This window comes from Trachurus japonicus, chromosome 4 (assembly GCF_045865225.1).
Source record: "Trachurus japonicus isolate A0001 chromosome 4, Traja_1.0".
In the NCBI taxonomy this organism is placed as follows: Eukaryota; Metazoa; Chordata; class Actinopteri; order Carangiformes; family Carangidae; genus Trachurus; species Trachurus japonicus.
Window position 1 is genome coordinate 11807166 of NC_140910.1, and position 15583 is coordinate 11822748.

General features: G+C 43.3%; 1 protein-coding gene across 1 annotated transcript in view; it reads left to right on the forward strand.

The window, feature by feature from the left end:
* Window positions 1-1822: 1822 nt before the first annotated feature.
* Window positions 1823-15583, forward strand: part of hcn2b (hyperpolarization activated cyclic nucleotide-gated potassium channel 2b) — a 63395-nt gene continuing 49634 nt past the window's right edge. The window contains exons 1-3 of the mRNA XM_085773936.1: window positions 1823-2863; window positions 4426-4849; window positions 11769-11930. Coding sequence (XP_085630062.1) covers window positions 2007-2863; window positions 4426-4849; window positions 11769-11930 — 1443 coding nt within the window. The 5' untranslated portion in view covers window positions 1823-2006. The remainder of the gene's footprint in view (window positions 2864-4425; window positions 4850-11768; window positions 11931-15583) is intronic.

Sequence of the window (15583 nt, forward strand, 5' to 3'; positions counted from 1 at the left end):
GTTCAATTTTACTCAAATAGGTGACTTATCAAGGAATACATTTTACCAAAATAAATGTCTTGCAAGTAAGACATGAGAATATTTTATTAACTTAAAAGTGTCCTCAATTTAGTAACCTTCAAATCCAAATACCTTCAATATGTAGCTGTATGATCTTATTTCTATCTTTATACACTATTTCTATGCATAAAACAGAGCCACTCAAAAAGAAAAGTACTGTTAAGTCATGGGTTGTTTACGTGTATCTCTAAATGCAGTTGCTCCATATGCAAAATGAAACGGGGTTTCACTTGCTGTAAAAATTACTGGAGTGATATTTCCTGTTCTTAACTTCCAGTGGTTGATACCAGTTCTGACTTGTTAGCTGTAATAACTGAAGTCTTTAGAAAGTTTTAGTTAAAGATTAGTTTTGTCAGATGTTTCTTTGTCTGATGCCATTTTATGTCTTAAAACTTAAATTCTCACAAAATAAAGAAATACGTAGAAAGATGTAAATTACCGGTGAACTATAAAAAACTATTTGCTTTCTTACTGTCCTAAGATATAACATCCCTGGCCTTTTAAGAATCTCTGCCTCCCCTTGTCCACCCCCCCCCCCCCCCTTTACCATCTGGATGAGCCCAGAACAGGATGATATATGGCTCCTACAATTAGCTCCTTCCATTGTTTACTGAAAGAGAGAGTTCCCTTTCTTATATCTTACTGAATTGAAGACATGATTACAGCAAATTCAAAACTTCATTGTGTTTTGGGGCACTGTATACTCTACAAGACAGACTTGGAGAGAAAATGGGAGTCTGTCCTTTACACACAAGCTAGAACACTAAAAACTTGACCTTTTAGAAACTTCTCTGCAATTTTGGCCTGTATCCAGAACTGCCTCAAAATGAGCCCTCAGAGCTTTATGTAACTTTGTGATGTCACAACTGTACAGCCAAAGCCCACAGCCATGCTCCTATAATTGTTCATCTGTACAACATCCATCCAGGATATTTGTTTTTTGAGTGCTCTTTAAATTTCATCAAAACTTCAATTTAAACACTAGAAAAGTTTTAAATGTGGGAATTTTAGGCCAAAGAAGAGGCTGCAACAGAATATTGATCTTTAAAGAAGTGATCAGAAACCACTGTAAACATTTACTCAGAAGCAGAAGCCAATGTTCAGTTTGTTAGGTTAGACTCTGAATCTTGGTAGTAAAGTCCACTTGATCCCTCAGAAAACCTGGGAGAGCAATCCGTGGACTTTTCCACAAGATGGAGCTGTTGAATCAAGAGAGTGGGCGCTCACCATTTGAACAAACCACGATCCACGTAAAGCAACAGGCAGACGCTGTTAGATGCTCCCAGTTAACAAAGCTTACATGTAGGCAGCTAGTGAAATCCTGATTCACTGATGAGTGATTGCCCTGCCCTCAGCTTTTTCTTTTTTTAAATTAAAGATAGGCCTACCTGAGATCAGCATAGTGGACGGCAAACGATGGTGAACTTGGTTGGTTCTAGTGACCTTCATGTGTCACCTTTGTCCAGATTCCCCCTGTTTCCTTCAGGTAAGTGTGTTCATGTATACAGATAGGCTAACAACAGGTCCAGGTCATATTATTCGATTTATTTAAGAGCAAGTGAGAGTTTTCTTTCCAATTGAGCCTGCACTGTGAAGCTGGGTGTGCCCTGCTGCTTTGACAAATGTGCTTTCCTTTCCTTTGTTCACATTTTCTTCAGTGACTACCTGTATATGGTTGTAGCCCAAGGGTAACGCTGTCTTCTGTCATCCTCCCCCTCTCCCCTCCTCTCCTACCCCCTCCCAAACACACAATAACAGAGGCCAGGTTGCAGCCATAGCAACGCCGCTGGTGCGCTGTTATCCCAAAGGGCTGTTGCTGGTGCTGCCTTGAACTCCTCAGCCCCTTCCTCCTCCTCCTCCCCCCCCCCCCCCTGCCGCCGCCCAGTCTCGCCGGGTTCAAGGTACGGACAGACGGAAGTGTGTCTGTCCGTCTTTGTCGGACAGTCATGGACGAGCCGGAGGATGGCGAAGAGGACTTCAAATTCCGTCGGCGCCGACCCCCTCAAGTCAGCAACTTGACCGGATGTGAGGACCATGGGAGCAAGATGAAGACATTTCTGCCGGGAGGCGGAGCCGCGTCCGTTGCGCGTAAAAACTCCAACAACAATGAGCTCTGGCTCTTCCAAGACGTGGACCCCGCGCCTCGGAGTGCCAGTGCCAGCGGCAGCTTCAGCGCAGCCTCCGCTCTGTTCGGCCAGAGGGATGCTGCTGGCGGCCCAGGCGGCTCAGAGTCAGAGCAAAGGAGTGGAGGGGACACAGTCTCAGAGACAGGCGTAATAGGAGAGGGGGCCATCGGTATGATATGCAACAAAAACGGAGACTGTAGAAGGGACCCGACTAGTTCAGGGAGCCTTTCCTCTCTCCTCTCCAGGCAGGCAGATGGAGTAGTGGCAGCAGCAGAAGACGGCAAGGGGCAGGCTGCGAGCATGGACGGCTCTGTCACTTCACCGGGGTCCCTGAGACAGGGGCCGGGGGCCGAGGTCAAGACAGTGGCAGGGATGGACAAAAAGGACTCGAGAGTTTCCTTCTCCAATGCCCCAACTAGTAAAGGACAGACTCCGAGTCAGCAATCGAGAAATTCGGTGACATTCTCTAAAGCCGAGGATGGCTCTCAGATAGTGCCGGATGAAGGAGACTCCAGGGGGAATCAGACATACATGCAGCGGCAGTTTAGTTCCATGCTGCAGCCCGGAGTTAACAAGTTCTCCCTGCGCATGTTTGGCAGCCAGAAGGCAGTGGAAAAAGAGCAAGAGCGCGTGAAGTCAGCGGGTAATTGGATTATCCACCCATACAGCGACTTCAGGTATGGGTCCAACTGAGTTAGGTTCATAAACAGTGCATCCTAAAGACTGAGTAGGTCTGCATGGAAGATAAGGAGCTTTTTTTTGTTGTGTCTGACTGAATCAATGGATGTCTTATTAACATATTGGCAGCTCTTCATCAAACCACTTTATGTGAAATAAAAAATAGAATACAATGGAAGATAAATAATGTTCATATAATTCACCTTGGAAATAGACAACGAACTATAATTATTCATAAATCCTACGGCAAAAGGAGACATGTAACGGTAAAGAAATACAAATAGAGTTTAAAAACACAGCGCCTATATTGTCCTTGAAAAGCCTGATTTATGCCAAATTGTCAAAAATTCTGCAACTTATCCTTTTCATACAACACTGCACAAAAAATATATGTTACCACTTCTCAGGAAGGTGTGACATTATAAAAACATATTTTCCTCTTTATAAAAAATAGCAAGACTGCTCTGCGCACAATCTGATTAGATTAGTCCAGTCTTCGGAAACAACCCTGCCTTACACTGGGGGAAAACTGCGATAACTGCAGTACGATTTATGTTTGTAACATGCAAGTGTCCATAAAGAGGATCAGTTTAACGACGTTGGTCTTAAAGACGGACCTGACGTTAAGTTGGAAAAGTTGCGTCGCTGAGCTGAAATGCGTCGGTACAGTTGTTTCAGCACCGAGGACAGTTCCTCCTGTGTGGAACAGGACTGATCTGAAGGTTAACCCAGACTTAAATATTATGAAACTTTCTATAGAAGAGAAAACGTGGTATTTCCATGCACAGTTAGTTAAATCTTTACAATGAATAGGACATTCGTGACTCAGCAACACACTTAATCAGTTCCTCCCTTTGCAGTCTCCATCTTACTTCTATAGCTGATCAGACAGCAGTCTCAGGTAATGCACCTCAACAAGAATGACGAGAAACAAAGTCGCAACTACTGATTATTGATATAAATTAATCTGGCAGCAACTTTCTGGATTATTGCATTCATAGGTCAATGCAGTTATCAGTAAATTGCAAAACCAAATCACATCTTCCATTATAACAGTTTCCTAACTTTCAAGTGCAGTAAACAGTCAGATTTTCTGACCAACAATCAGAAAACCTAAAACTAATCACTTTGCCAGCCTGTCACACAAGAAAGAGAAGACATTTTTACTTGATAATGTGATTAAGGAGTTGTCCTGATTATCTGAGTTTGTGTGTGTGGACAGTGCATCGCTTCAATATACAGGGGCGGGACTAGATAAGCTTTTGCTTCTCCTGCTTTCCCTTCCGGCCATGTGTATTGTATTATTTGAACTAAGATGAAGTGTGATGATGATGATTTAAATTGACATGCCCGAAATAAACAAATTGATTGATTGACAGAGAGTGGGAACTATCACTTGTCATGAACCAAGCACAATCTGCCATTTTCTGACCTGTGATGATAACAGCACAGTGTCTAGACATCAATATTTCAGTTTTTTGTTTTAGTTCACATACTGAAACTGACTCACAGTGTGCACTTCACTGATTCTGACTTCCCCCCCTCTGGTCCACCCTGTCAGGTTCTACTGGGACTTCACCATGCTGATGTTCATGGTGGGCAACCTGATCATCATCCCCGTGGGCATCACCTTCTTTAAGGATGAGACCACCACGCCCTGGATCATCTTCAACGTGGTCTCTGACACCTTCTTCCTAGTGGACCTGGTGCTCAACTTCAGGACGGGTATCGTGTTTGAGGACAACACCGAGATCATCCTCGATCCTAAAAAGATTAAGAAGAAATACCTGAAGAGCTGGTTTGTGGTGGACTTTGTCTCTTCCATACCTGTGGATTATATCTTCCTCATCGTGGAGAAAGGGATTGACTCGGAGGTGTACAAGACAGCCCGGGCGCTCCGCATTGTCCGGTTCACTAAGATCCTCAGTCTGCTGCGCCTGCTGAGGCTGTCCAGACTCATCCGTTACATCCACCAGTGGGAGGAGGTAGGCCCAATTTCAACATTCATCATATAATCAATTTAGTTTAGTTTATTTATTTAGAAGTCAGGACAATGCACATTGATAAACATGTACCATGGTACCTGTAAATGTGCCAGATTGTGGCCCAAGGGCTAATTTCCATCTGGAGTCCTCTAGGCAGGTTGGTGTTACAATACAAAAGATTACCATACATTTCAAGTAAATAAAACGGCATAAACACATACAATATTACAACGCATTACAGATATATGTTAAGACAGCAGTACAGTAAAAGCATGCAGTTAGGACATTAGAGGTGATTGCACGTTTGGTTGGCTCAGCCAAGCCAAGAAGGAGGGTTTGATGTTCACTTTACTTTGATCAATAGAAGTATTACACGCTGTATTTGTGAAGCCACACTATCCCGAGCCATCTGTACAGCAGTGTCTTGGCCTACAATCCCTTTTTACACAGACATGGAGCATAAAAAGACATTTTTTTTGGTGATACTGCATCAAATTAGATGTTTTAAGACCTGTCAGTTATGTTAACAATAATTTCCTTCCCGTAACAGTCAATATATTGTGTAAGTGGTTTAGTCTCTTACTGAAATCATTATAAATATCTAATCAGCATCACATCTGCCTTTAGAACTGCACTGATTAAAAAACAGAAAGCAGTCTCACTGCTCTCATTAACTCTTTGACTGCCAGCCATTCTCACAGCAGCTTCCTCCAGCTTGCCAGGCATTTTCCAGCTTTTTGACTGATTTCCGTAGACCCACCATATATTATGTACTGTTACTACATACACATTCAACCCATCAAAGGAAAGATGAGGGTCTCTAGTTTCCAGCAAAAAAAACTGTTTGTTTCTATCTTGTTCCAGTCTTGTGAAATTGGCGGTTGAATATAGGTTAGTTTAGCCCAAAATGCCATTTTGGCACCAAAATCTTGAGAAAAAGAGGTTTTTGTGTCGGCTGTCATTTTCAGGTGAACCAGTACAATTGGCTCCTTTATATTTTGCTTTAGTGACGCCTCAACATCTGTACAGTTGTTCTCTTGTAAACAGCAACTAAATCAACACTGACAAATGACTTTTGATGACAATAGACAAAATATTTAGCTACTGACACACACTACTGCAGCCTCTTTTCTTTCTTTTCTTTGAGTTACAACTTTTTCTTTTCTTTTTTTTAGTGTATGTGCGTACGTGACGTGTGCGTGTGCATACGTGTGCGTGTGTGTGTGCGTGCGTGTGTGTCTGTGTGTGTGTGTGTGTGTGTGTGTGTGCGCGCGCGCGCGGATCAGTTCGACAGGTTTTTGTAGCTGAAACACGGCGCTTTAGATCAGATCCAGCTTCCTCTGGTCAGCAGGCAGCGGTGTCACTCACTCTCTCTGTCTCACACACACATCTACACACACACACACACAGCCTGCAGCTCTGGCTGACGTCACGTGCCCCCTGAACTCACAGCCACAGACATGTGCGCTCACAACAGACAGACACCATAGCTCTCCTCTCGTCACGTTCGCCGGCGCCGTCCGTTCCTCATCCACACTAGATCGGGGATTTTCAAGCTGCTATCTGAGTGATTTCTCGCAAAATCTGGCGACTTTCCAAACGCTCTTGACGACTAACGACGAGTGATCGACGGGGTTGTTGTTACTAACGTTTGTGCTTTGTATCACGGAGCTGCACGGAGCTTTGACGAGCTGCCGAGCCGCCATGAGCCCCGCCGCCGCCCCCTAAGCTCTCACCGGCGGCCAGAGTGTCACGGAGCGGCGCCGCTGCAGTCAGACACCCGCTCCGCTCCGTGAGGGGGGAAAAACACGCTATATTTTTTACATCTCTCAATCCAAATGTGTTTTTCTGCACTTTATTTTGATGATACAAGTCTGATCTTCACAGAGGAGTAGGGCAAGACATTCAGCATGGCGTTGCCATTAAAAAAACGCTAAGACGAGTTATCTCGTCTTTGGCAGACTACGCTTGGATTCGCTAAGACGAGATAACTCGTCTTTGGCAGTCAAAGAGTTAATAATACAATATAAGATTCCATACAGCGGTTTATATCAGAATACAAGTAATCTTGTTTGTATCTAAACAATCCTCTTCTGTATAATTACTTCCTGTCTAAAAAAAAAAAAAATGTTTTACTGTGTTGTCTAGCAATACGCCTCTGTAACAGCTCATCATAAGCCAGTAAACTGCTGCAGTTAAGAATTCAGGAGAAATTAATTTGTGCTTATCACCGGGCAACTAAAAAGGGATTTCCGAGGAATGAACAAAACAACAGGGACGCTGACTGTCTTTTTTTTCTCACGATGGGAGCTGCCTTTATCGCAATTTAGTAATTGTCTTAATGTGGCATTTCAACAAATTAAGACATCAAACTGTTTTAAATGGATACTGACATTGTGGCCAATGCAGGAACACAAGCTTCAATGATTCCATTACACATGAAGAAAAAATGAATATTTATAGATAGATGCATTATCATCAACCGTATATCATACTGCTGCAGCATAAACACAATTAACCCTGGTCTACTCTCTCTGTGCTTTTTTGGCTGTAAATAAACTAAGGATCCCCATTTGGCCTGACCAAACACCCATGAATCAAATGTGTGTGTTCCCTCACTCTGAAAATAACCACTGCTCTTCTGATTACAGAAAGGTAATTTGAGCTTGACGAGAACCTTAATTACTGGCTCAAAGACACACAGGCCAATGCTCCTTTGCTTCCACCGAGCTCTTGCCCTGATCAGCTTAGATGAGCTGAGCTCCCGCTCTGCTCAGCTCAATCCAAACGTGGCTGGCTGTGTTTCCCCGCTGCCCGACTCAGCTCGGCTTAGCTTAGCTCAGCTCACTGCAGCCTAAAAGATCATCTTGAAGTTGTGATGGTGTCAGTTTTTTAAGCCTGACTGTAGGCTAACCCAGAGGAGAAAGCTGGACAACAACCTGGGTCAAAATGATGCTGGTAACTTAACAGTATGTATTTTTGACATGATTTTAGAATAGACTGGTGTGTGTGTGTGTTTGTTGTGTGACAGAGAGAGCAGCAGCAGAGATAAGCATTGTCAGGAATAACCAGAGCAATTTCCTGAGGCAGTAAGCATGTATCAAGGCTCTCCACTTGCTGGCATGCCTTTTTTATGAGGTGAAGTTGTGGGCGTGTATGTATGAGGGTGGAGATTGGTTGTCGGGGGTGAAATTTCATCAAGTTCACACGTTTTTTTTCTAAGTGATGTCATGTGAATCGTCTGGAAAGATCACATGTGCATCAGACAGGAGTAGAAAGTATTTTATCTGTGTTTTCCAGGCTGTGAGTTGTGGTCACAGTAATGTGTCTTGACCCAGATTGTGGTCTGACAGTGACACATGGCCAGGTGCTGTTCTGGTGTCGGGGGGAACATTAGTCCTGGAGCCTCATTAATCATGATGGGAATGATTCCTAATCACAGGGCAGGACTTCACAGTGTGTTTCCCCTTCTCCTTCTCCAAATTAGCAAAGGCCATTAGCCACTATAGAAGATGCAGGTCTCCAAATAGTAAAGAAAGTAATGTCTTTGGAGTTTGGTCTGTAGACTTTAACCCTAAATCAGACAAATGGGATGGGAGGGATAAAACTCAAGGTATAGACAGTATGGAAAAGATTAAAGGGATAGTTCACCCAAAATTGAAATTGCACTACTCACCCTCATGTGGACTAAGGGCTGGGAGAAGTCTCAGAGTCCTCCGTGGCTTCTCTGAGTTACAGGGGGTCTCGGCGTAGCAGTGCATGTCCATATAATGGTTGCAAATGGATACCAACTGTCTTCGTAACAAAAAGACAGACCAAAAAACATCCAAATACCTCCATGCTGCTCGTATGTAATGTCCGTCTTGTATTGAAGCCCAGAAATGCGAAAAAAAAAAAGTCTATATAAGCTTGTTTTGTAGCGGAAGCTCCTCTTCCCGGTTCGTCAAATTTGGACGAACTGGGAAGAGGACAGACCCTGGTTCGTCCAAATTTGACGAACCGAGAAGAGGAACTTCCGCTACAAACAAGCTTGAAATATAGACTTTTTTTTTTTCGGGACAATTTCACATTTCGGGGCTTCAATACAAGAAGGACATTACATACGAGCAGCACGGAGATATTTGGATGTTTTTTGGTGTGTCTTTTTGTTACGAAGACAGTTGGTATCCATTTGCAACCGTTATATGGACATGCACTGCTACGCCGAGACCCCCTGTAACTCAGAGAAGCCACGGAGGACTCTGAAACTTCTCCCAGCCCTTAGTCCACATGAGGGTGAGTAGATAATGAGTGAAATTTCAATTTTGGGTGAACTATCCCTTTAAAACACAAACCCTGGAGATACTTATTCAAAATATGGAGCTTAATGAAGAGATATTTACATAGATACTTATACTAATATGGTTTCATAAACCTTGTGTAAAAATAGATCAGACGCAACATTGGCAATAAGGTAATCTAAAAGACTGTTGCTCTTTTGTTGAGTATTGGTCAGGTGTGATGGAGTTAGATCTTACACTGGTTGACTTGACACCGTAACTAAAGAGAGATTTGCACCCCGCGGTGTAGTAGAGCTGGTTTTTGACATTCAAGTGAGCTGCAAGTTGAGCACAGCAGGGCCTCTGAGGTGGCGGGATGAGTCACCGCACTTCCCGACCTGACTGCTCCCAAACTGTAAAATAACAACAAAGGCAGCTGTTTCATGTTTCTAGAAACACACACACACAATCTGGCCTACTTCACATGTAGGACGATTTACTTCTCTCAAGTGAGAAAGCCTTTGTTTCTATATGAGAAACCATTAAATTGGCCCATAAAGCCGGGTTTCCGATGTGCATAAATATACCGTATATATATGCAGACATACTCAGAGTCTGCCCTACTTCCCTTGTAGGACAGTTCTCTTGCCCCCACTGGGAATATATGCTTTTGCTTATGATTTGGTGAAGCATCCATTGGATTCACACCAGTACACACATGCATGTAAAACTATACACACGCACACACACACACACACACACACGGTAACAGGGCCTGGCCGTTAGCCAGCAAAGCCACAGCGAGTGGTGTTTACAAGGCAATGACACAAATGAGCTTTACCTGAGGTGAGTGAAGGTAAGAAATCGCTCGATCATCCTCCCAGGCTACAGATTTACTCAGAGCTGCCCCAATCATATTGAATATTATGGTATATTGAAAATATATTGTGTTTACAGTACATAATGCTGAATGCACTGTACTTAGTCTTAGGTGTGACTGTATGGGACTACCTATAATGTAAATAGGGTTGCATATTGTATCAAACTTGGAAAAAGAACCAAATTCTTCAGTTCCCCTCAACTTTATGAAGCATATAGTGTCCAGGGCCAAAACTCAACTTTTCTGGTTTAGCCAACACTGTTCTCCTTGTGTTGTTTTCAGACACAGGAAGCACATTAATTAAAAGTGAGTGAATATGTAAATGAATGTTGCGCTGTATGTGCTATTCACATCTAGCTTTAGAACACACATTTTTCTTTTGAACCTTTACAAGCAGATAATATATAAATATTGTGTGTACAGCTTATGCTGATCTAAGTGGCAAAAAATATAAAATACTGATTTTAAAATGAGATGCTGGCTGTTTCAGGTAATGACCAGAGAACAATTGTTGAATGTTTCAACAATTTAAAGCTGAAATAACTGAGACAATTTACGATGATCCTTGAAATTATTAATTAACACATCCATTTAAAGCAGAAGTAAGCGGAATTTTTGTCTTAATATACTGTACGTCTTAAATAGTTATATCTTCCGACGGCAATCACTTACATAGAGTGTTTGGTCTGAAACACGGGTCTGTCAGTCACTCTGCTCTGCTCTGAGCCGAGGAGAAAACTTTCCTTGTATCCTACAAGTTTTATCCAATGAGGAGAGAGAACGGCATAAAGGGCTGTGTGTGCAGCCAAGGGATGCGCGTGAATGTGGTGACGTAGGGACGAGGACCAATAGATCCATGACGAGGGCGGGGGCTGCTAACATCGGCTGACAAGAAGTTATGGTGCGTTCAAGGCAACCCGTAACTCGTGTTTTTCCGACCTGTGAAGTCGTACCAGTTCGATCTGGTACGAGTTCACAGGTCTGAAAAACACGAGTGGCCGTTATAGTGACTTTCACAGGCAACAGGTCGGAAAAACACGAGTTACGGGTTGCCTGGAACGCTACAAAGTTGTAAGTCGTGACTTTTATAGCGCTTGTCCCAACACCCAAAGCGCTTTACAGAAACCATTATTCATTCATACACATTCACACCGGTGGTGGTAAGTGTATATACCTGGGGCAGACTGATGGAAGCGTGGCTGCCAATGTGTGCACCAAACGGCCCCTCCGACCACCACCATGATCATTCATATGCATTCACTCGAGGCAAGGTGGGTTAGGTGTCTTCCCCAAGGACACTACGACAGCGTCTGGGACAGAGTGGGATTTGAACCGCCAACTCTCTGATTATTGGACGACCCGCACAACCGCCTGAGCCACTGCCACACCGATGAACTTGTTAGCAAACATATTTTTAGTTGATTTCACATTGAAAAAATGTTACTGAATCAATACTGAATCGACTGTTATCTAAATGGAAGTCTCCGTGTTAATTGTAGGCAGATATAAATGTTATTTTAGTCCAAAATTCATTCTGCATGCTGCATCAAAAATATCGATCATACTAAAACATATTCGAATATGAATATGAAAATACCCTAGAAAGAAATTGTTCAGTTCATTTTTGGCTAAAACAATACTATTTGTGAAAACAGATTCAGTTTTTACTTTCAGATTTAGGTTCAGTCTGAATCCACTGATTTGTCATTCTCTTCACATATCCATCTCTGCCCTTTCCGTCTGTAACCGTCTGTCTGCCCATCTTCTCTCCTCCTGACAGATCTTCCACATGACCTATGACCTGGCCAGCGCTGTGATGCGAATATTCAACCTGATTGGTATGATGCTTCTGCTGTGTCACTGGGATGGCTGTCTGCAGTTCCTCGTTCCCATGCTACAGGACTTTCCATCTGACTGCTGGGTGTCCCTCAACAAGATGGTGGTAGGCAAAATGCTCATTGTGTTTTTGTTCAAGTGAATGTGTGTTTTGGAAGTTTTCACACAGTCACATAAACAAAGGTGTTTGAGAGAACAATGGCTGCGAAACAGGAGCATAAAACATGTCCCTCAAAGGTGTTTTATTTGCAGGCAAATGAGGAAATAGGATTTATTTAGAGTTGAGTCTGCACACATGCAAGCACAGACATGCTCATACACACAAGACCAGCCTCAATTAAACCCTCTCTAGTTAAACCCAGGAGACATTCCAGTGTATACAAAGCTGGAGTGAAGGATGAAAAAAGAGGCTATTTTCTCTCGGTTCATACAGCACGCCACTGTGTTTGTTCTTTAGTCACCCTCTTCTTTATATCTCTCTTTCTCTGTGCTCTGATGGCCTTCCTTCTTTCTAGCCGGCAGGTAGCTCCTGGCCATCTGCTGACAGACAGACCATTAGGAGAGGTTTCTCCCAAATTATTATTGGCATGAAAGGAAAACTCTCTGAAGAGCATGTGGTATATTTAATGAATTACTGAATAATCAGTATTAAAAGCATATTCATTTTGGACTCACAGCCTTTATCAACCAACAAGAACGTTGAAACCTCGTATCTCCTCACATTATGCATATCTGCACTGAGTTTTGAGTTTGTAAGTACACCTTCAGTGTTTCCCCCAGAAAATTAGTTAGTTAGGTGTCTGTCTTGTCGACGGGGGGGGGGGGGTGCGAGCGGATCGATGTCGTCGAGTGGGGGGGGGGGTCGCGCACCATGCCGTGCCGTGTTAAGTTTTGCTTTCACCACGCGCTGCTGTTATGCATGCGGGAGAACATACAAACTCCACCCAGAGTTTCACGAAACTGTGTAGAATTTTAATTTAAGTTCTAATATGGCTAATATCAAGATCATTACCATGAAGCAGTGTCCTACTTCTTCACCTCTGCTGTGTCCTGAATTTGAATTAGGGCCTTTCTCTAAATGTTACGAATAAAAAGGGCCGTCAGTATGTTAACACCGTTTCATGTTAACAAAATAAACTTTAATTACTGGCTGTTTTCTATCTTTGGGACATTAATCACAAATTAGGAACACTAAGAATAAAACACAATATACAGCAGGTAACATGTCTCCCTGTTTTTGACTTCAACCCTTCCATCCTATTTGACTTACCATTCTGTATTGGAGATAACAGGGAGGGAGTTGAGGGTTGGTGACTGACACGGACAGAGGCATAGAGGGAAGTGAACAGTGAAACACGTATGCTTGGTTGACCTGCCACTCAAATGTGCCTTCTATACTGTATTTTATACAGGTATATATACAGTACATACATACTGTATGATTTTGAAGGCTGAAACTCTATACTGTAGTACTTTTTAGTATAAATATAATGGGCTCTACTTTGGTAAACTGGCGCAGGCGCAGCGGATAAGGCCTGCGCTCCGCGTTCGCTTCGCCAACGGGGAGTGGCCAGGAGCAGTTTGCAATTTTCACAAATTCACACATTGCCCAAATTCACACATTGCCCAAACTGCTGCTGCAGGAAATGTGAGACTCAGAGTTAGAAAAGAATGGATTTACATTTTGATTATGGGAATTTGAATGATTTTACATTTTGACTGGTACAAAATTCCTTGTATTTAACTGGCAGTGAATTATAATCTCTAAGATACAATAGACTACTTTCACAAAGTGTGGGATATAACTACTCACATGACAACACACCATGAACCCACTACCCCAGAAATTACGTCTGCTGTTAAAGGGAAATTGCCGTTTTTTGCAATCTGGACCTTATTTCTAGCATAAAATACGATCATTTACCCACCCAGATGACTTTGGTGTCATTACAAGTCGTTCCGACGAAATTAGATCCAGCCGAGAGCCGCGTATATCCGTATAATGCGAGAACACTGGCACGCAATGCAGCCTCTAAATAACACATTGGGCTCTAATTTCGTGAACTAGGTGCAGGCGGAGCGGATCAGGCCTGCGCCTCGCCTTCGCTTCGCCAACGGGGAGTGGTCAGGAGCAGATTGCAATTTTCCTTCGAAACGCAGCGGAGCACATCCCGCCTACTTCCCTCCCACCGGCGCAAATGGCATAGAGGGAGGAGAGAAGGCGTGGAGTGGGTTTGACACAGCCGAGTCAGATCTTCACCAATCAAATGAGCTCCTCTCCTCGCTTTTAAATCCGACGCGCGCGCAAGGCGGACGTTTGATTTCACCGTGGAAGAGAAGATTTGAATCAGCACATACAGATTACAGCATAGACATTCAGCACATCTATATCGATTGTCCCGTCACACTGATGACAGATCAAAGGCTGCACAGATGAAAGATGAGGATGGATTACTGCTGTGTTGACACTACACGATTATCTGCTATATTTATGTATTTACTTATTGATTTATTGAGCCGCATCGTCACACGACCATAACAAATAAAACTGAAAACAAATAAACTATCATCTCTCACAGCAAACCACAATCAGCCTGGCATCATAGTCCGCGATGCCTCCGTTACGCACAGCTGTTTGTTTATGTTGTGATCTGTGCACACGTGTTTAAATATAGGTTACTAAATATGAGTGTCTTTATTAATGGAAAAGGGGTGTGTGTGTTTTGTTTTTTGTTTTTTTTTACTGGGCAACAGCTCTCAATCTGTCAGAGCAAGTGAGACGGGAGGAAACTGATGTTCTGGTTCGGTCCAAGCTGGCAGTGTCCGGTCGCGCGAACAGACCTCACGGGCTGATGATGCAAAAGTAGTCTGGGAGGGAGGAGGTTATGATGTTATCCAGGTTTGCTCTGACATATTGAGAGCTGTTGCCCAGTAAAAAAACAAAAAAAAACAAAACACACACACCCCTTTTCCATTAATAAAGACACTCATATTTAGTAACCTATATTTAAACACGTGTGCACAGATCACAACATAAACAAACAGCTGTGCGTAAAGGAGGCATCAGTATCTGCTCACTATGATGCCGAGGCTGATTGTGGTTTGCTGTGAGAGATGATAGTTTATTTGTTTTCAGTTTTATTTGTTATGGTCGCGTGACGATGCGGCGCTGGCCCCTAATAAATCAATAAGTAAATAAATAAATAAATAGCTGATAATCTGCAACGGCACAGTGTGTAGTGTCAACACCTGCTCTTGGGACATCCACGGCTGTCTCAGTCCCTCCCTGGTTTCATCTGTGTTTATTCAGTCAGGCTGAGTTTCCATTACGCAAGCCTTTGATCTGCCATCAGTGTGACGGGACAATCTATATAGATATAGGTGTATGTGCTGATTCAGATACAATAAATAGGGGTTATTGTGATGATTATTATTATTATTATTATTATTAATTGCATTTAAATGTGCCTGGAACTGTGGAAATCTGCCTGTGAGGTCTTGGTGACGTGGGCGCACTGCGCGCTGGGCAGTCAAAATACCAGTCCGCTGGCTGCGCTTCGCCTTGCGCTGAGATTAGACCAGGTTGGAGCTGGCGAGCTTTCGGCGCACTCTCCGCGCGGTCTATCGGCAACAAATTGTCACTGCGCCACGGCAAATCTGTCGACACCTCCCCCTGCTGCGCGACCACTCCCATCTCGGCGCACAGCAGTCTGCCAATTTACCGAATCCGCTGCGCACCTTGTTGCACTGGAGGAAAAT